Consider the following 21,642-nt stretch of genomic DNA (forward strand, 5'->3'; position numbering starts at 1 on the left):
AGTTTCTCCAGATGGCAAATGATTCTCAAATTAAGAAATGGTTTCAGGGCAATGGATCAAATCCAGAGTGGGATTGTAAAATCCTTTGTTAAAACCTTAGAGAGACCTAAGGCATTCATAGTATCTTCCAGACAAACTAAAAGAGGCTCTAAAGATCTTCAGGGCATGGCTTACAAATTCTATCTGTTAAACAGGGCTCCTGAGTCTTAAGGGTCTTGTCCCACGGTAGTTTACAAGGAGCCCAAGGTATGGGAGAGTTTATTTTGCAGAGATTTGTGGGTGTGTTTTTTGTCTAATGGAGTAGATACACAGTGAATCCACCAAAATTTCAAAGGATTGGACTGAAAGCAACAGAGACATGACAAAATGCAACAGACTTTGGTCCCTAGCCCCAACCTTTTGTAGACAGGAAGCAGGCTAAGAATGCTACTTAGCTGCAAACACAGACGGCCAGTGACTGTTACATTCTCCCCATTCCCTTCCTCTTTGAACAGAAGTGTCTGTGGTAGGTATCCCATCCCTAGATGACCACTGCATGTTGGGTATGCGAGGCAGATAACTTATCCTTTTAGTTGTTCTTCAGATTTCAGGAACTTTGCTTAAGGAACTGCACCTGGATTGAATTAGATGAGATCCTGACCCTTGACCTTAAACCTGGTATTATAAGGAGATGAGACTTTTGGGACATTTTGGGAGTGAGTAAACACATTTTATTTTATTTTACTTCATTTTTTTTTTTTTTTTTTTTTTTGAGCTAGGGTCTCACTCTGCTGCCCAGGCTGGAGTGCAGTGGTGCAATCATGGCTCACACCTTGAGCTCCTGGGCTCAAGAAATCCTCCACCTCAGCCTCCCAGGCAGCTGGGACTACCGGCATGTACCACCATATCCTGCTAATTAATTTTTTTTTTTTTGGGTAGAGATGAGGTCTTTTTGTGTTGCCCAGACTGGTCTTGAACTCCAGGCCTCAAGAAGTCCTCCGGCCTTGGCCTCCTAAAGTGTTGGTATTACAGGTGTAACCACAGTGGCTGGCTGTAAGTGCATTAAAAGTCAGAGTAACGAAAATAATTTTAACCAGCAGGTAGAAAGTGGAGGATCTAAAACAAGTTTATATAAATTTTGACATTCCTTCCATAGAAAGATAGTCTCTACCCCTTGAATCTAGGCTGACCACATCACTGGCTTTTGACCAATAAAATGCAACAGAATTGGGGCTGTGTGACTTCGGAGGTTAGCTCAAAAAAGACAATACAGCTTCTGCCTTGTTCAATGGGACACTCATGTTTTGAGCGCTAGCCACCTTATGAGAAGTCCAACTACCGTCAGTTGTGGTGGCTCATGACTGTAATCTCAGCACTGTAGGGGGCCGAGGCAGGTGGATCACCTGAGGTAGGGAGTTCAAGACCAGGCTGGCCAATATGGCCATTTCTATTAAAAATACAAAAATTCGCCAGACATGGTGGTGCACACCTGTAGTCCCAGCTATTCTGGAGGCTGAGGCACAAGAATTGCTTGAACACAGGAGGCAGGGGTTGTGTTAAGCCGAGATCACGCCACTGCACTCTAGCCTGGGCAACAAAGCAGACTCTGTCTCAAAAAAAATTAATAAATAAAATAAAGAAGTCTGACTAACCCGAGCCTACCACGTTGTGAGGAAGCCAAGCATCTCCAAAAGGCCTCACAAGGCTCTCCAGTCAGCAGTCCCAGTGTCTGCGTCCTCCCCACCAAGGTGTCAGTTACAGTGAATAAGCCTTCAAACGGTTCTAGTCCCAGCCCTTAAGTCACCCTCAGCCTTCAAGTCTTCCCAGCTGAGGCCTCAGATACTACAGAGCAAAGAGAAGCCAACTGCTTTGGCCTTTCTTTTCTTTTCTTTTTTTTTGGGAGACAGAGTCTCACCGTTGTCAGCCTGGGCTGGAGCGCAATGGTACCATCCTGGCTCACTGCAACCTTTGCCTCCTGGGTTCCAGCAATTCTCCTGCCTCAGCCTCTCAAGTAGCTGAGATTACAGGTGCCTGCCACCATGCCTGGCTAATTTGCTTGTATTTTTAGTAGAGATGGGGTTTCACTATGTTGCCAGGCTGGTCTCCAACTCCTGACTTCAGGTGATGCACCCAGCTCGGCCTCCCAAAGTGTTGGGATTATAGGAGTGAGCCCCCGCACCCGGCCCGCCCTTTCTGAATCACTGACCTGAGAACCTATGACCACAGCAGAGAGAATCCTTAACTTTGTACATGCATCATGGAAAGAATGCATAGTTTGGGATAACTAAGAATTACTTCCTTTACAAACAGGTAGTCACTTTCAACAATTTTTTAAAATTATTTTAACACATCGGATAAACACTAAAAAAAATTTTCCCACTTCATGAAATGGAATAAAATTCTTTTGCTTTCTCAGGGATTCAGAGTTATTACAGTGAATGTTAATTAGTAAGTATGCTTTAAAACAGATGCATCTTCAGGCCTACTGGGCTCTCTATGACTGTATGCCTGGATCCCATGATCCAAACATCGTACCAGTATGTGTGAGCCACCTGCTGTTTTAATGGTAAAACAAAACCTATTTCTACAAAACACGGACCCTGAGCAGTAATGAAAAACTGTCTTGAATCCAGTATAATCGACTTTATTCCCAAGTGCCTGTTGTGAGCCTAGTACTATTGATCAACATTATTCAGGTCAAGGAAAATAATTGTAATCAACTGATTAAAAGGGCTAAGTTTATATCATTGATTGACAAGGGCTTTCAACCCTTGATTTTAACAGCTTGATGAAAGCCACTCAGCAAAACTCTTCAATAAGTTTCCAACACCAGTTCACCTCAATGCACTGAATAAATAAAACATCTCCATATTCAACTTCAGTTTCTTCCCAATAGTCCAGATCCTGATAGGGATCAAGGGCACCATCAAGAAGAAAATTTACAACCTGTATAATGTTCTCATCACAATGGACTTGTACTTAACAAAATTAAATACAAATTCCTCTAGAGAGTGACACACAGGAAGCTGGGCCTCCCATAGCCTCCTCCATTAATTAATTAATTAAAATTTTTTTTGAGATGGAGTCTTGCTCTGTTGCCCAGGCTGGAGTGCAATGGCACGATCTCAGGTCACTGCAACCTCCGCCTCCCAGGTTCAAGCAATTCTCCTGCCTCAGCCTCCTGAGTAGCTGGGATTATAGATGACTGCCACCACACCCGCCTAATTTTTGTATTTTTAGTAGAGACAGGTTTACCATGTTGGCCAGGCTGGTCTCGAACTCCTGACCTCAAGTGATCCACCCACCTCAGCCTCCCAGTGCTGGAATTACAGGCATGAGCCACCACACCTGGCAACTCCTCCATTAATTTAAATGTTTGGCTAATTTTTTTGTTTTGTTGCAAAAACCTCATTTGTAGCAAGCAAATTTGGCTCTCTCATATTTAGACTAAACATCAAATTCCTTACTAGAAAGGTGTTTAGAACTTACTAGGTTCATCGGTACTAGCCAAATGGGTAACTGCCTTCTTTTTGTTAAAATCTAAGGTCAGATATTGCCTGAATATTTGGCAGTTTGGGTTCCTGGGCTTGTCTTGTAACTTGGAGTTTAGTAGTTTCACAAAAAATTGAATTTTAATTCCAAATAGACTGCTCTGAGGACACAGCTCAAGAAATCACTTCAACAAGTTTTTAATACCAAGCTGTCTAGTGGAACTGAATTAAATCTCTTGAGTCTTCCTGTACTTTCAGTTTTCATATATTGCAACCATCAATATGCCTGCCTGTAAGAGACCGACTTCCTTTTAATTACTGTTTCAGATTTATTGTTTCAGGCTTGGGAATGAGATAATCAAGTTCATCACAAGGGTACATAAAGCAAGACAAATGGTCCAAGAAGGCGTCCCGTGGAAAGAACATACAACATTTGGCGCACAAACTCTGTCCCATCTACTCTGACTCTGTCCTATCTATTTGGGAGGTAAAAACATCCTCCCATTTTCATTCTGATTACAGTTCATTTGCGCCAATGGCTTTCAACCATGGCCGTATATGAGAATCACAGGGAAGACTGTGATATATTTGGTCTGGGCATCTGCAGTTTGTAAAAGCTCCCCAAGTGATTCAAATCACACGTAACCATTGATGTAGGCAAAACTACTAAATAATTGGGTTCTGGATAGTCAAATTATTATTTTACAAAGCTAATTATTTTACTAATTGAATCAAGTTCTGTATTATCTATTTTAAATTTATTTTTTTTCCTCTCTCTTAAAATATCAACCTAATTAAGTTGCTTTCCTTATTAGTCTTTAATTGAATTTTTTTGGCCTTACAAATTAATGGCCCTCTCAATGCAAAATGAAAAATGATTCACTCATCATTTTAGGCTTATTTTTCTTATCCTATTTTGAGTCAGTATACACTAACAACTATTTTGGGTATAAGTGTTTTTTTATTGTAGCCTGGGCATTTTGGATATTGTGTTATGAGACTCTGGATCTTACTAAAATCTTGTCTTTTAGTAGGCTTCTACTAAAAGTGGGCCAGGAGGAGAAGCGGAGGACCAATGCTTCACTGCTGGATGGGAGCGGAAGTCCAGGCCCCTTAACATGGCTTCCATTGACACCACGCTGTGGAGAGTATGAGAGGCGACTCATAGCCTCCAAGAGGGGGTGGAAACCTAGGCACGTCCCTCAGCTTCCGCTGACATCCTGAGAGGGGTTGGGTACCTCATTACCCCTGGACTCCCCACTGAACCTCCTTGATACCACCCAGCAGGGAAGGGTCAGGAGAAGGGTACCTCTTTACTGCCAGGCGAGGGTGGAGGGCTAGGCTTTTCACTAGGCCTTTGCTGATGAGAGCTGGAGGTACTGCATATTTTCCCCTGGTGCTTTACTAGAGAAGGGTGTTTATTGTCAAAAAGAATTCTGTTTTGCTAGGCTACCCCTTTCCTGTACTTTCGGCAAGAGAGAGCAGGCTCTTCTCTTCACCCGCTGGTGTTTCTGGAATGGCAGGCTTCTCCAGCATCCAGTCTGGGATAGAAAGGAGCCAAAAAGAAAGGTCAGGGAAACCCTCTCTGCCAAATTCCTTTGGAGTCCTGAAGTCCCTAGCTGGTCCACCTTCCTTTCTCTAGCATTCAGAATGTTTCTAGATTTGTTTTACAATAAAATGTCTAGGGTTTTTAGCTGTATTTAGTGAGACAGGTAGGGAGAAATGCATCTCTTCTATTTTGTTCAGAACTGGAAAGCCCAACTTCTCATTCTAGATAATGCCCCAAACAAATTAGAAACGTAGTTTCTCCTTAGGGGGTTCATGATGTAGGTGAGGGGCCAGGAGGCACACATCACAGGCTGGACAATGGGAACCACATTTGGAGAGAAGAAACTGCACGTTTCCCTCTCTTTAAAATGTTGATAATTTCTCAAACGTGCAGGTCACGCTTAGACTTTTCTCTGGAGCTTCAGATGGGCATTTCTGCCTGTCTAGGGAAAGCACAAACAGAGGTCTCCTGGAGAGCTCAGGGGGACTACATACTTGACCTGGACAAAATGACACTCATCACCTTACCCTTACTACTCTTCTTTCTCAGGGCCATATCTCAATAAAGTGCCACCAGCCATACCACCTCCAAAGCCCAAAAGAGAACGCCTCTATTTCCCCAACTCATCCATTCTTACTGGGAGGCAGGCCCAAGCTCTGAAGCCACACTGCTCAGGGTCCAATTTTGGCACTACTTCTAACTGACTCTGTATCTTCAGATGAGCCCCATCAATGCTCTGTGCCTCAGTTTCTTTACATTCAAGTGGGGTTAATAATACTACCTAACTCACAGGGAGGATGAAAAAATTATCTAAAGTAATACAGGTAGAAAATTAATCTAGTGCCTGGCTCACAGGAAATATAAAAAAAAATGTTAACCTTAATTAAGAATAACTCAGAAACCTCTTACATCTTGTATCTTCTCTCCATTTCTGGTGTCACTTTATCTGTTGAGATTATTCCAAGAACCCTTGAAATGATACTTATTTCACCAGCCTCTTGTCACTTTGGTGTATATTTTAATGCTGTCAGAATTAGCTTTCTAAGTACACAAACCTCATCACGCCACTTAAAAGTGGTTGCCCTGCATTGTTAATAGCACCGGAGCACACGCCCCTTTTAAGAACCTGAAAAAACCTATGAGAGCCCAGGGCAAGCATGCACAAGCATTTGCATATACACGTTGAGCATACCTTATCCAAAGTGCTTGGAACCAGAAATGTTTTAGAGTTTGCAGTTTATTCAGATTTTGGGATAGTTGCATATATATAATGAGATATCTTGGGAATGAAACCCAAGTCTAAACATGACATTCATTTATGTTTCCTATAAATCTTATTTACATAACCTGAAGGTAATTTTATTTTTCCTTTGGGGATATTGAATAAGCTGTGCTGTGTGCCTGTGTTTTCATTGCAACCCGTCACATGTGGTCAGATGTGGAATTTTCCACTTGTGGTGTCATATTGGTGCTCAAAGTGTTTTGGAATTTGGAGAGTTTTGAATTTTGGATTAGGGATGCTCAACCTGTACGTATGAGCCTCCTCAAATGTTTTCTTGTCCTGAAAAGCCATTTCTGCCATCTTCTGTGCAGTCTCATAGCACTTCATGTTCACCTTTGCATTTGCATTTAACAAGCTTCACTGTGATTGTTTGTATTTGTCTCTCCCACTAACCGACAAGCAGAAGCTGCATCTTTGCATCCTTATTTCCCTACTACCTACCAGGTAGGTGGTAGATGATGGAATTTATTGAATGTGTGGAAGACAGTAAAAGCTATGGATGGGTTCAAAAGGTTCTCCTTGCTTAGGAGACTGATGGTTCCCATGTGTTCCTCTTTATCAAAGCCAACCCTTAATCACAGCCTTAAAGCTTGATTCTTACTGGTTACCTTGTAGGTATTTTCCCCTTTCTCTCCTTATCTCCCTCCCCATGCTCTTGTCCACTCTCATGGTTGCAGCTACCATACATTAATGGCTTCCAAATCCATGTCTCTGCTAAGGACTGAATGTTTGTGACCTCCCAACATTCACATACTGAAACCCTAATCCCCAGTGTGGTGGTATTTGGAGGTGGGGCCTATGGGAGGTAATTAGGTCGTGAGGGTGGAGCCCTCATACTGGGATTATGTCTCTATAAGAAAAGACAGGCCAGAACCTGCTTCCTCCCTCTCTTCCCCATGTAAGGATACAATGAGAAGGCAGCCCATCCTCTGTGAACCTAAAGGAAAGCCCTCATCAGAGCTCAAACATGCCGGCACCCTGATCTTGGACTTCTAGTCTCCGGACTGGAAGAATAAATTCCTGTTGTTTAAGCGACTCAGTCTGTGGTTTCTCGTTACAGCAGCCTATGCTAAGATAGTCTCCATCCAAGGTTGCTCTATGACTGTGTATTGGGCCTTGCCTCAAATGAAGCCCATTTGAGACTGAACTTTCTCACACTCTGCTACCACATCCCTGCTTCTCTTTCTCTATTTCCCAACCTGGTGAGTCACCAAGGCCCATTGCTCTAGCTTGTAAACAGGTCTTGAACCCATCTCCCCATCTTTATGGTCCGCTTGAGTTCGGGTCCTTGTAATTTCTTAAGCAGCCTCTTAGCTGCTTTTCCTGTCACCAGTCTTGACCTCTCCAACTCAACCATCAACACGCATTTATAGAGCACCTACTGTATGGCAGGCAGTGTTCTGGTAACAGGAGAGACCCCGAACCTTCTTCCATGGAGTCTATGTTCTAATGGGGGTGTAGGGGAGCCAGACTGTAAAGAACTCTAATAATGTGACAGGTGGTGATGTGGCCTATGAAGAAGAATAAAGTGTGTAAAGGGATACAGAGGGGTAAGATGGAGTTGAGGGTATCATTTGGAAGAACCCTTTTAAGGTTATATTTGGGTAGAGGCCTGAATGAAGTGAGGAAGCCATTCAGTTATCTGGGAGAACACTCCAGGCAGAATGAAAACCGAGAGCAAAGATTAGACAGTGAGGGTACTGAAAGCTGACTTTGTCAGACTCTGATTTCTACAGGCACGGGATTGCCAGTTTGCAAGGGGGCAAAGAGAAGTTTCTAATTATGGAGCATTTGACTGTGTGATAAAAACAATGCTGAAGGCTTTCCATGCATTATTTCATACACCTAATTTTGGGCTTCAACATTCCACTGAGGGGGGTGATACTGTTAAAACGGGGCATGAATTCAACAGCCACCCATCTGCTTCCACATATCTTAACACTTGTGTTGCCAGACCCCACTGGGGTGTGATTTTTCTTTTGTCCTTTACCATTTGTAGTGTAATGATCTTTAAATGCAATATAAGATATTTTTACAACTCAAGAAGTTTTGTGGAAGGCTATGAGATGGGATGGTAAGGGCAGACATAAGAGGTGGCTCCCAAGAAGCAGAATGGCTGCTCCCTCAACAGGAGCCAAAGTAGTAGTTCAGCTAACTCAGGAGAGAGGACCTGAGCCTGTCAACTTTACTTGCTCCCACTAGCTATACCTTAACCATGGCACACTGTAAAGAGGTCTATGCTTAGATATGATTCTGATAAAATGAAATCCTTCTAATGTTTATTATATTAAAAAATCAGATTCGCCGTGTAGTGCAGAACTTCCTCATAACAATTCTGTGTAAAGAAAGTTAGCTCTGGACCTTAGCCAATAACAGGGAAACAAACCCATTTATTTAACGGCTACAGTCCAGGAACAGCATAGGTCACCTCCCAGTGGGGGGTGTGTGGTGGTGGTGGTGGGGTTGTTGCCAAGTGAGACAGTATATGCAGATGTCCCGTATAAGAAATGAAAGTCACCAAATATAAGGTGATTTCTTTATCTTATACTACTCTTGCTTAAGGAAAATTTTTGATGAGGCTGTTCTCAAACATTAAACCATGGTCTATGAGTTAAAGAAGACCTAATTTTTGATACAGATCACAGGATCATGAGGCTTTCTAGAAAACACACACTTTCTCCAACTCTGTCTTAGTCCATTTAGGTGGCTATGACAAAATACCATAAACTGGTTGCTTATAAAAAACAGAGATTTACTCCTCACAGCTCTGGAAGCTAGAAGTCCTAGATGAGGGTGCTGGTGGCCTTCTTCTAGATTACAGATGGCCAGCTTCTTGTAGTGCCCTCACAGGGCAAAAAGGCAGGGGTCTCTCTGGGGCCTCGTGTATAAGGTCGCCAATCCCATTATGAGGGTAGAGACCTCCCAAAGGTCCCATCTCTGAATTCCATCACCTTGGGGGTTAGGATTTTGACATATGAATTTTGGAGAAACACATTCCGACTTCAGCATTCTCTGTCTCTCTATCTTTCACACACATACATGTAAGTGGGAAAACACTCTAATGGCAGAATTGAATTTGGGGGCAACTCCAACTTTTAACAGATGTTTCCAAGAAGTAGTCAAAACAACAAATGTGAAAAAATTTGGGGAACAGAATAGTAAGATAAGTGGTTCTCATCTCTGGCTGCATAGTACAGTCACCTGGGGAGCTTTATTTTATTTTTCCTTTAATTTTTTTTTTTTTTTTTGTAGAGGCAGGGTCTTGCTATGTTGCCCAGGCTGGTATTGAACTCCTGGGCTCAAGCAGTCCTCCCACTTTCGCTTCCCAAAGTGCTGGATTATAGGTGTTAGCCATCGTGCCCAGCCGGCCCGAGGAGCTTTAAAACATGCTGATCCCTAGGTCTACCAGCAGAGATTTGATTTCATTGATCTGGAGTGTGACCTGGGTAACAGAAATTTTAAGAACTCTCCAGGCCATTCTAACGTGCAGCTAAAGTTGAGAACCCCTGAGTTAAACTACTAACATTTTTTATTTGGCTTTAAAAGTGGAAACTAAATATAAAAATCAAATCTTCTAAATAGCAGGTTAACAGTAAAATCACTATATTTTTTCTGCCCTTGAAACTGTAGTACCTTTTCTTCTTTGAGAAGGCAGGATTGCAATTGACAGAAACAAACTGTACAAATAACAGTACAATGTGGCGGCTCTCTTCAAAGGTGCTGGTTTTTTCCCTCCTAAAATAAATGAAGACGTTTTCTTTTTTTCCTTTCTAAAATCCATTTTTTTTTTTTTGAGATGTTGTGTTGTTCTTGTCGCCCAGGCTGGAGTGCAATCGTGTAATCTCCACTCATTGCAACCTCCGCCTCCCGGGTTCAAGTAATTCTCCTGCCTCAGCCTCCTGAGCAGCTGGGATTACAAGCATCTACCACCCACCCCGCTAATTTTTGTAGTTTTAGTAGAGATAGGGTTTCACCATGTTGGCCAGGCTGGTCTTGAACTCCTGGACTCAAGTGATCTGCCTGCCTCGGCCGCCCAAAGTGTTGGGATTACAGGCGTGAGCCACTGCGCCCGGCCCTTTTTTGTATCCCAGTGGACCTTCAGAGCTCTGGATATGCACACCAGGGCCAATACACACACTGTCATCTTGATTATTCAGTTTTCTGAGGGTCTACACGTCACTAATCCTCAAAAGGTTAAAACAAACTGTTTTAGAAAGCTATTATTAATGTAAGAAAGACATAGACAGATAAAGAAAATGGGAGAGAGAAAGAGAACAACTTTGGTAATTAAGTTAGGTAGAAAGATACCTAACTTTGTGGCTACTTCTGGTTTTGAGATGAGAAGAACCTGCACTGAAATAGTGTGCTAGTGATCAACTTCTCTGAGAATTAATTTCTTCATCTATAAAATGAGACTTACTTCCTGACCAGGATTCTTATAATGATTGAGATATAGTCTGGTCAAAAGACTTAAGAAACACCTGGCATGACACATGCGATGAATGTTATTTCTGTTATTTCTTTTCTCTTAAAACAGATTTTTTTTTTTAGATGGGGTCTCGCTGTGTTGCTCAGGGTGGGGTGCAACAGTGCAATCTCGGCTCACTACAGCCTCTGCCTCCTGGGATCAAGCAATTGTCCTGCCTCAGCCTCCTGAGTAGCTGGGACTACTGGCTAATTTTTGTATTTTTTGTAGACACGGGTTTTCACTATGTTACCCAGGCTGGTCTCAAACTCCTGAGTTCATGTGATCTGCCTGCCTCAGCTTCCCAAAGTGCTGGGATTACAAGTGTGAGTCACTGCTCCAGGTCCTAAACAGAATTTGAGTTTCATGTGTTATATGTCAGAAGGAGGGACAGGTAGCAGGTGGCTGTTGGAACTGGGAAACTGGCCTAGGTCAAACACACTCAGGATAAGGGGCTAGGTCACACACACAAAGGTGTGAAGCCCAGCTCCATTCCTGGTGAGCTTTGTGACCGAGGCAGATTGCTTCACCTTTCTGAGCACCATTTGCCTCTTGAGAGCAAGGTATTACTGTGCTGTACACCTACAGGGCTGCCATAGTGAGCAACCCAGGCACTGTGCCTGATGAGCTGGTGGCTTCCCTGCCTCTCCCACGGGTCCACAAGGCTTGTAGGCAGAGGCTACATGACGCATGCTTGCAATGCCAGTGCCTGCCAAATGCACAGTACATGGGAGGTTCTCCAAAATGTTTATTGCATAAAAGAGAGTTCTGATAAAGACAGCTGTCTAAAGGAAGCCTATTATTGCCTCAGCTTAGTGACATCCATTTCTGCAAATGTAGAGGTTTTAAAAATATATACATCTCCATGTACGGCTTTGTTTTAAAGCCATCTTGCCTCTGGCAATCTGACCTCTGGATAAATTAAGGTGCTACTGTACTAATTTGCTTACACTTCAGTTCTTAAAAGGCATTGTGTTTCTTTAAGAAGATAGCTTTTTAAAGGAGTCATAAATTGGCCCTAGTGGTTGGTGCTTTCAGACATTGCTTTGAGACATCTTTTACATATGAAATTGAATTTCCAAATACAGTACTGATGAAAATGGACTCCACTTTGTGCCTGAAAGCAGTGACTTCTGGTATTATAAATTGGTTTGCTTATTGATCAGATTTTTGCATATGTAAGGAAAAACACATTAAAGAAAGAAAAGCAGTTTGCTTAGTACTGTTTGGCATAAGCAGCTGTCTCTAGCCAGTGTAACAAAAGGCGTTTGCTTCTGAACATGTCAGGAAAATCATCAATAGGGGAGATCTGAAATTCTGACTTCTTTCTCTCTTATTAACAAAAAAAGAGAGAATGTGGCTTAGTCATCACATTTCTTAGAAGTATTTTAAAACCACGTGGCTCACTCAAATCCAATAATAAAGTCAGTGAGTGCTAAAAAGAAGTTATAAGNATGTGGCTTAGTCATCACATTTCTTAGAAGTATTTTAAAACCACGTGGCTCACTCAAATCCAATAATAAAGTCAGTGAGTGCTAAAAAGAAGTTAGAAGCAGGGGAAAGATGGTTTCATTGTCAAAGCCATCAGGATAAGAAAAAATTTCTTGAAAAATTAAACTGAAACTTTGACATGTGTATTTTTCTAAATTTCTCCATAATATAGACATCACTTTTTTTCTAAGAAGAGAGGTTTCCAAATATCTAATTTTGCTAAGTAACTCTCTTTGTTATAACATGCGGAAATATAAACATTGGACAAGATGTTCAAAATAATACAGCTCCCAGAACCTGCTGAGAATTAATTAGGGAGGTAAATTTATTACTTAAATAAATTAATAAAGCTGAGTGCCACTCAGGGTCTGACATTAAGGGATTATATACTTTCCATTAAAGAGAACTAATAAATATTGTTTAAAGGACTGAGGGAGGGCCGAGGGGGTGAGTAGGCTAGTGCACACTAGCACAGGCGGTGCCAGACATCAGCTGACTGCCTCCATTGAGGTTACCATGGAAACCCCTTCCTTTGGGACACTGCCATGAGGGTAGGGTGCTTTAGAAATGGTGATGGGGCGCAGACCAGCAGGTGGATGGATTTCAGCAGGGTTCGCCCTGCACACATTACAAGGACAATCCATCTTCCAAATGAAACGGTATCTTTCCAGCAAGTCACGTCAAATAGAGTAATAAACCATGAAGTCTGGCATAATTACAGTCCATTTACCTTTACAAAACAGTCACATCAGTTCAGATAATTGTCTCTTCTCTCTCCCCTGCTCGCTTCCTATTCTCCACAGAACTAAAGGGGGTATTCGTGCAATTAATTGGCTGCTTCCTTAGACTATATCAAAACAACATTAATGGGCAGATTCAAACATTCTTCAAACCAACACATCAGGCAAAACTAACATGACTCAACAACAAAAGAAGGGTAAGAAGGATTCTAGCCGAGGTAAGGTTATATGTTTCGGTTTATGTGGTCTCACTCAAAACTGGTGAACAGATTTTTTGTTTACGCAAATTAAACTCAGTCTTGGCAATCTGCTCCATGGATGCTGGTTTGGGAGGGCGAAAGCCCACATGAACTCGAGTGGCAGAAGTGCATTTATTCAAGCAACATGCTTCAGCCATGGGGAGCGATCTCTCCCCCCAATTTATAGTGATCTCTAGCATGATTCTCAAAGAGACTGTGATCAAAGTTTTGGACATAACATTGCTAATTACGTAGGTTATTTCTTGCTTCTGTTTTCCATATCAAGCCTCAGCAACCACAAGTTTCCCAGCTTCACAAAACACATTCAAATTCTGACCCTACCACCCTTGTAAAAATTGTAACCTTTCTTAACAATTTTAGAATGAATGCTTTAATTCAATATTACATACAAATATAGTATAGAGAATGACTCAAAGGGAATGATGCTAATTTGACAATAATGCAGATTCCGCTTGGCTGAAACCCTAACTTTAGCGTGCAATATTTATATATAGAAAGGGGTCACCTGTAACTTCATGTTTCACATTCTCAGATTGCTGTTTACAATTATTTGACTATGCCATTTGTGAGAACACTGTTTGCTGAAAAGAGTCTCAAAAACTTGTCACGATTTCCTGTTTTTATCTTTCCTGTGTGAGTGACTAGGAACATCACTAAATGGTAAATTGATCAAATAATTCTTGCTAATGGAAGAAGGGAAAAAAGTGCCAAATTTATCTTTCAATTATATTTACTTAGGCTTACAGAAAGATCAATCTTTGTCTCCTGAAAATAAACCAACTAATGACAAAGAGTGGGGAGACGGTTCTAATAAAGATTGATAACCCAGTGTGTACTGAGTTATATATTTTAGGATAATAGAAAAATACATGATATAACTACATACCTATTAGAATGGCTAAAAGTAAAAAGACAGTATCAAATATGGGTGAGGATGGAAGTGACAGAAACTCTTATTCACTCCTGGTAGAAATGCAAAATGATACAGCCACTTTGGAAAAAAATTGGCAGTTCTTACAAAGCTAAATTTAGTCTTACAACATGATTGAGTAATAGCACTCCTAGGTATTTACCCAATAGATTAAAAAACTTGTGTCCATACAAAAAATGTGCTTGCAAATATTTATAGTAGCTTTATTCATAGTTGCCGAAAAGTGGAAGCAACCAAGATGTTCTTCAATAGGTGAATGGAGAAACAAATGATGGTACCTCCATATAATGAACCATTTCTTGACTTAAAAATTGTGCTACGAAGCCATGGAAAGACATGGTGGAACCTTAAATGCTTACTGCTAAGTGAAAGAAACCAATCCGAAAAGGCTACATTCTGTATGATTCCAATTATATGACATTCTAGAAAAGGCACAATTATAGAGACAGTAAAACGATTAGTGGTTCCTGTGGGTTCAGGAGGAAAGAGGGAAAGGAATGAACAGATTACGCACACAGTATCTTCAGAGCCGCGAAATTGTTCTGTATGATACTGTAATGGTGGTTACATGACACTGTGTTTGCCAAAACCTATAGAACTCAACAGCATCAAGAGTGAACTTTAATGTGGGCAACTTAAAAAAAAATGAGGAGGTTGGGGGATTTCAGGAAGGAAAACAAAATGTGACAAGAGAATCTACCTATATCAAAAGGTAGGGGCTGGGCACGGTGGCTCATGCCTGTAATCCCAGCACTTTGGGAGGCCAAGGCAGGTGGATCTCCTGAGGTTAGGAGTTCAAGAGCAGACTGGCCAAGATGGTGAAACTCTGTCTCTACTAAAAATACAAAAAAATTAGCTGGGCATGGTAGCATGCGCCTGTAATCCCAACTACTCGGGAGGCTGAGGCACAGAATTGCTTGAACCCAGAGGTGGAGGTTGTAGTGAGCTGAGATTGCACCACTGCACTTCAGCCTGGGCGACAGAGCAAGACTCCATCACAACAACAACAACAACAACAACAACAACAACAAACAGGTATGAAACAATCTCACTGAAGAGGGTGGGAGGAAAAGGTAGGTGCTGACCTAAGTAACTCTGGAAATGAGTGGAGTGTGTAAGACTAAAGGGCAAAGGAAGTGCATGTAGCACTGCACTCTGTTTGATAAGGTTGTGCCTCACAGGGGTACAGGTTAACAATTCCGATACTGCTATCCATGTATATTGGAAACGAACCATTAGGTAAATGGACAGTGGATGGTGCAAGCCAGGTTTCTCACTTTTGGACAGGGAATTTAAAGATAAGCAATGGGGGAAAGCTAGAATGACTCATTTGGTCACGGACTAGAGTGAGAGACATTAGTATAAACTCATGTTTAACTTCATATAAAGATGGTCACATATACAAATATTTATAAGGCTGTGCATATATACAGATTATACACATATATTTCTGTGCTGCGCCAGCTGAGAGGACCTAAAAGAAATGAATCCCCAGTAGCAACAAGCACATCTAGCACTCAGATCTCTGTTTCTTTCTTTTTCTTTTTTCTTTTGTAGAGACAGTGTCTCACTATTTTGCCCAGGCTGGTCTCAAATTCCTGGGCTCAAGCAATCCTCCCAACTTGGCCTCCCAAAGTGCTGGGATTACAGACATGAGCCACCATGTCCAGCCTAGTAATGTTCTAACACTGGATTATGTGATGATTGCACACCTGCATAAATTACTAAAACTATACCTTATATTGGGTGAATTTTATGGTATGTAAAAATACTAGTTTGCTAGGGTGACCATGACAAAGTATCACAGACTAGGTGGCTTAAAGAACAGAAATGTATTTCCTTGCAGGTCTGGAGGTTGGGAGTCCAAGATGAAGATGTTGGTGGGGTTGGTGTCGTCTGAAGGGCTTCTCTCCTTGCCTTGTAGATGGCTGTCTTCTCTCTGCCTTCACACGGACTTCCCTCTGTACCTATGTTCTCATCTCCTCTCAGGCGGACACCAGTCATACTGGATTAGGGCCCACTCTTATGATCCCACTTTAACTTAATTATCACTTTAAAGATTCTATCTCCAATACAGTCACATTCCGAGATACTGGGGGTTTGGACTTTGATACATACATTTTGGGGGAACACAATTCAGTCTGTAATAGTGAATTATACCTCAAGAAAGCTGTTGTAGAAAGTCAGTATGGTGAGAAAAGAAAGGGTAGGGGTATGTGTGAGGGGAGGTGCAGTCTGGGCTAAAACAGACCAAAGAGATGGAACTACCCAGTGCCATATGACGGAATAATTTTACTTCTAGATATGTAAATGTAAACCTACATAGAATTCTGTTTAAAAAAAAAGGTTTAAAAGGCAGTCTTTGGCCAGGTGTGATGTGGCTCATGCCTGTAATCCCAACACTTTGGGACTGAGGCTGAGGCAGGAGGATTGGCTGAGGCCAGGAGTTCCCGACCAGCTTGGGCAACATAGTGAGACCCAGTCTCTACAAAAAAAGTTTCAAAGTTTATCCAAGAGTAGTGGTGTGCATCTGTAGGCCTAGCTTCTTGGAAGGCTGAGGAGAGGGGATTGCTTGAGCCCAGGAGTTTAAGGCTGCAGTGAGCTATGATCACACGACTGCATTCCAGCCTGGGCAACAGAGTGAGAACCTATCTCTTAAAAAAAAAAAAAAAAAAAGGCAGTCTGAACAACTTGGGAAATTTAAATATGGACTGAATATTAGATTATGGAAAGGTTAATTTTGTTAGCAATGAAAATGGTATTGTGGTTATGAAGATGAATGTCCTTATTCTTAGGAGATGCACACATATATTTCAAGGGTGAAGTGTCGTAAGAGAGAAATAAAACATATATGGCAAAAAATAAACCCTTAGTGAATATAGGTGTGGGGCACATGGGTGTTCCCTGTACTATTCTTTCAAATACTCTGTAAGTTTGAAAATTTTCATAATAAAAAGTCAGAGGGATAGAATTAGTAGTGAACTCTGAGGGCACAGAATGCTCTCAAGTTAGCAAAGATCTGCTATCAGAGATTTCCTTTATTCCCTTCCTTCCTTGCTAACCGAAGTAGAAAATATATTCTCCTAAAGCTTGCACCCAATTATAGCTCTTTATAAGTGAGTGAGAAATGGTTAGTGTCTGTCTCTGCTCCATAAAGTCTAGAATAACACATAACATAGATTTAAAAATTTTTAAAGTTTGGCACAGAGGAGGCCAAGAAGTCTGGTGATAGCTCATTTCAGATAACAAATGGCAAGACCTCTTTTAGTTAGAGTAGCAGACTGGGAGCCTGGGGCTGAATATGGCCTATAGACATGTTTTTTTATTTGGCTTGCAAGGCATTTTAAAGTTAGTTTATAATACTTAACGATTAGGAGACTTTACATAAAATGCAGACTTATGATTTTTGTAGGCAAATCCAAAGTTTGGCCCACTGGATTCAGGCATGGCCAAAACCTTCTGGAGTGGCAGTTGCCGTGTCATGAAGTATATGCTGCATTCATGTCTATACCCATCCGACTGCTAAAGGCATCTGACTTTGTGACAAAGAAAACATGCAAACTTAAACATTATAAGGTATATATAAGAAAGAAAATAGGCAAATAGGAAATTGTCCTTTCTGACAGAATTCCCTTTACCACCATCCTGGCTGTCTTTCTCTTCATATGGTTGTGGCAAATGAGAATGTCATATTGGGAGGAGGTAACATTGAAGGAAGGGTATCCGGGAATTTATTGTTATTTTTGGGTTCATAATACCTTTGTCCAACAGTAATCAAAACAGTAATTGGCACAAGGATATCTAACAGACCAACAGAACAGAGCAGAGAATCCAGAAAGAGGTGTACAGACACTTGGTTTATGACAAACATAGCACTGAAGAGCAATGGGAAAAATGATCCCCCCCACCACACAGAACACACAAGCACATGCACCATAAATTACTATCTATGTAGTCATTTAAAAACACACTACCACGCAACGCATAGGTGAAAGAGGAACTCATGATGGAAATCACAAAATAATTAAAACTGAACAACAAAGGTAATATCACACATAATGTGAAGTTCAGCTCAAGCCATTCTTGAATACAAATTTACAGTCTTCAATGAATTTTTAAGACTAAATTTAAAAATGAAAGCAGTTAAGACCCCGACTAGAAAAGGGTAGGAAAAGGCCAACCTAAAGAATGAAGAAGAAAAAATAAGAGCAGAGGTAAATTAAAAGATAACAAAATCAGTAAGAGAGACAGATCTCTAGCAAAACTGATCTTGGAAGAAATGAGAAAAAGTATATATAATCAATATTAGGAAGACAAAGGGGTGTTAACCTATAGGTACAATTAAGAGCTCTTTACTGTTCCACATATGCTTCTCTTTAAGGATGCTGAAATCTCCCCCAGGCTTGAGTGATCATTTACTTAATTTGCTTTACTTTCCTCTTTACTTACATCCTCTTCTTATCCCCCTTCATAGGTAGCTTGCTTTCTTCTTTTTTTCCTTCTCTTTCTCCTTCCATTTTTACTACAGTATGACATGCATGCCCTAGAGTGCAAAATCTCAAGTAAACAGCTTTATGAGTTCTTACAAATGTACACCTGTGAAACCCCCACCAAATCAAGCTATTACACATTTCCAGTCCCATCCCCCCACAACCCCCGAAGGCTCCTTCCTCCCTGCTCATGTCTCTGTGTCTTTGCTGTTCCTTCTGCCTAAAATGCTTTATACCAGGTAAACATGTGGTTCATTCCTTAACTCCTTCAAGTCTTTGCTTAAATGTCAACTTCTCAGTGAGGCCTGGTCACCCTATTTAAAATTATAACACCCGTCACAGTTTCTATCTTCTTTCCTGATTTTATTTTTTCCCTTATCACTTTCTGTGGACTACATCATGTGCATATGTATATACATATACACATACTTTCCCCCACTGGAATGTAAATTCGAAGACTGCAGAGATTTTGCCTGTTTTGACACCTCTGTGTTCCTAATACCTATGTGGCTGGCACATAATGAACACTTAGTAATGATCTGGATTGAATGGTTTAGTCATTGAGGGTGTGATCAGATGATCTGATATATACTGCCTAAAATCCCAAAGAAGGTAATTTCTAGACTGCCATTCTCTCTGACCCAGATGTAATTTAAAATCTCCCACCTCCTATCTACTTGAGGTCCCTTAAGTCTCTGTACATTACAACGCAAATCCTAGCAGGAAGAAATGAGAACTAGGATGCTGCAAAAAGCAACTCTCAAGAGGCGGTGTGCAGTTGGCTGCAGCAACTCAGGGGGCGGGGGCAAAGGAGGATCGTTCCACCCAGTGCGGAAAGCCAGCAGTTCATGGTCTGTAGGGAGGAAGATGTTACTTAATCTATCCCTGGTGACCCATGGGACATGGCTGATGTGCCCATTAAAGTTAGTTGCAGATTCGTACACATTCAATGTATTAGGAGATGTAAGGATAGTGGAATTCGGCGGGTATTTTTTATAGTGCCATAGGGAAACCACAAATATTGGTCCCACAGTGCATGGCTGGAGGCAGTTAAGGTAACAGAGGAACCACTTTCTGCTAGGTTCAGGAATGATTAGACATACTACCAGATTGCAACTTCAGCTGAATTTTCACCCATCCTGGAGGTTCACGAGCACAATTTTAGGTCCTGTTTGACAAAGACTGGGAACCTGGCACTTGGAGTGGGAGTAGCTGGGAACAATCCAAGGACCTAGGATGCCTGGCCAACCTGACCTATTTGAAGCACTTCTCTTCTGCTGCTCCATTCTGCTGGGAAAATCCAGTGACTCACCCCAATATTCAGTATGATATGTGACCAAGGTCCAAATATGGCTTGGGACTAAGGATGAGAGTCATAAGCAGTGGAGGGAAAAGATCAGTTATACCCCAAAATTAATAGCAGGACTTATCCATGCCATATCAGAAAAAATCAGGAAAGACTATGCATAGATTTGCAAGCATTTGGTATGAGCAAAAATACTGATCTGGATCACCCAGCATTGGTTGCTATGGTGAGGCCTCATCTGAGACACTGTTCAATTATGTTCCTGCAAGATGAAACTCTAATGGCTTGCTGAGTTGGCTGACTCAGACCTTAGCCTAAAGCTGACCCATGCTGTCTGGCAAGAAAGAAGTATTGTGAGTAAGAAGATGGACAAAGAGAAAAAGAATAGCAGAAACATAGACTATGCAAAAGTCAGGTTGTGGAGGAGGCTAAACGATAGCACAGTCCCTTAGAGCTGCCTTAAAACCCGAATGCTGGCATTTCCTGTGTTTCCACGGGATTCGATTCCCTTACTACCATGTGTACCTTTACTAAAAATACGGCCAGGCATGGTGGCTCACACCTGCAATCTCAGCACTTTGTGAGCTGAGGTGAGCAGATCACGAGGTCAGGAGCTGAAGACCAGCCTGGTTAACATGGTAAAACCCCGCCTCTACTAAAAATACAAAAAAATTAGCTGGGTGTGGTGGTGGGTGCCTGTAATCCCAGCTATTCGGGAGGCTGAAGCAGGAGAATTGCTTGAACCCGGGAGGTGGAGGTCACAGTGAGCCAAGATCATGCCACTGCACTCTAGCACTCCAGTCTGGGTGACAGAGCAAGACTCCATCTCAGGGGGAAAAAAAAAAGAAACATTACTTAAGAGAGAATGTGGTCACAGTCTGTTCCCTGGAGCTAGAAAGGCCTAACTAAAACAGGAAAGGAGCTTACATAGAAGGAGAAATGAAAGGTAGAGAATGAGAGAGGTGTGGATGCCCTTAGCTATGCCTTGTTTTTACTGACTACTCTTATTTCTGAAAATGTAACAATTTGATCTTGAAACACGATGTTCCCATAGTTGTTCTCCTTCCTAGAATAATTAATGAACTTATAGAACTGAAGGGAAAGTAGAACTCATTTAGTCCATTAAAAGAGATGAGAAAATGGAGGACCATTAAGAAATTTCCTTTTTATTCCATTTCCTTCAGTGATTCTCTTTTTCTCACCAATTAACTGTGGATGTTTTTGAATAATCCATCCCCTTTCTCTCTCTCGACTCGTAATTTCAGCCTCCGACTAAACATGGGTCCACTCTTAAATTATAAGTGTTGAATTCTTCCCCACTCTATATGATTAGACTTCCAACTATCTATGGAAACTATACTTGTAAGTTTCACCAAAACCTCAAACTCAACATGGTTAAAACTGAAATCACTTTCCTTCATCCCCTCCCAGCTTCTCCAACTCTATTATTAGCATCATCATGTTTTAAAAAGGTTTTTAATTTCAAAATATTTCAATCATACAGAAAAGTATAAAGAGTAATATACCAAATACTCATGTCCCTATCATCCGTACTTAGTATTTTGACATATTTGCTTCAGACTTAAAAACAATGGGCCGGGCGCGGTGGCTCAAGCCTGTAATCCCAGCACTTTGGGAGGCCGAGGCGGGTGGATCAC

The 21,642-nt window shown here is 41.5% G+C and overlaps 1 protein-coding gene across 5 annotated transcripts in view; it reads right to left on the minus strand.

The window, feature by feature from the left end:
* Positions 1–21,642, minus strand: part of MYO1D (myosin ID) — a 362,631-nt gene that overhangs the window by 120,708 nt on the left and 220,281 nt on the right. The window contains exon 21 of one of the 5 annotated variants that reach the window (XM_017542199.2): positions 17,653–17,724. The exons of the other annotated variants lie outside the window; for them this stretch is intronic. Coding sequence (XP_017397688.1) covers positions 17,668–17,724 — 57 coding nt within the window. The 3' untranslated portion in view covers positions 17,653–17,667. Of the gene's footprint in view, positions 1–17,652; positions 17,725–21,642 lie in introns of those variants that run through there. 5 annotated transcript variants of the gene reach the window in all.

This window comes from Cebus imitator, unplaced genomic scaffold (assembly GCF_001604975.1).
Source record: "Cebus imitator isolate Cc_AM_T3 unplaced genomic scaffold, Cebus_imitator-1.0 Scaffold140, whole genome shotgun sequence".
Lineage (NCBI taxonomy): Eukaryota > Metazoa > Chordata > Mammalia > Primates > Cebidae > Cebus > Cebus imitator.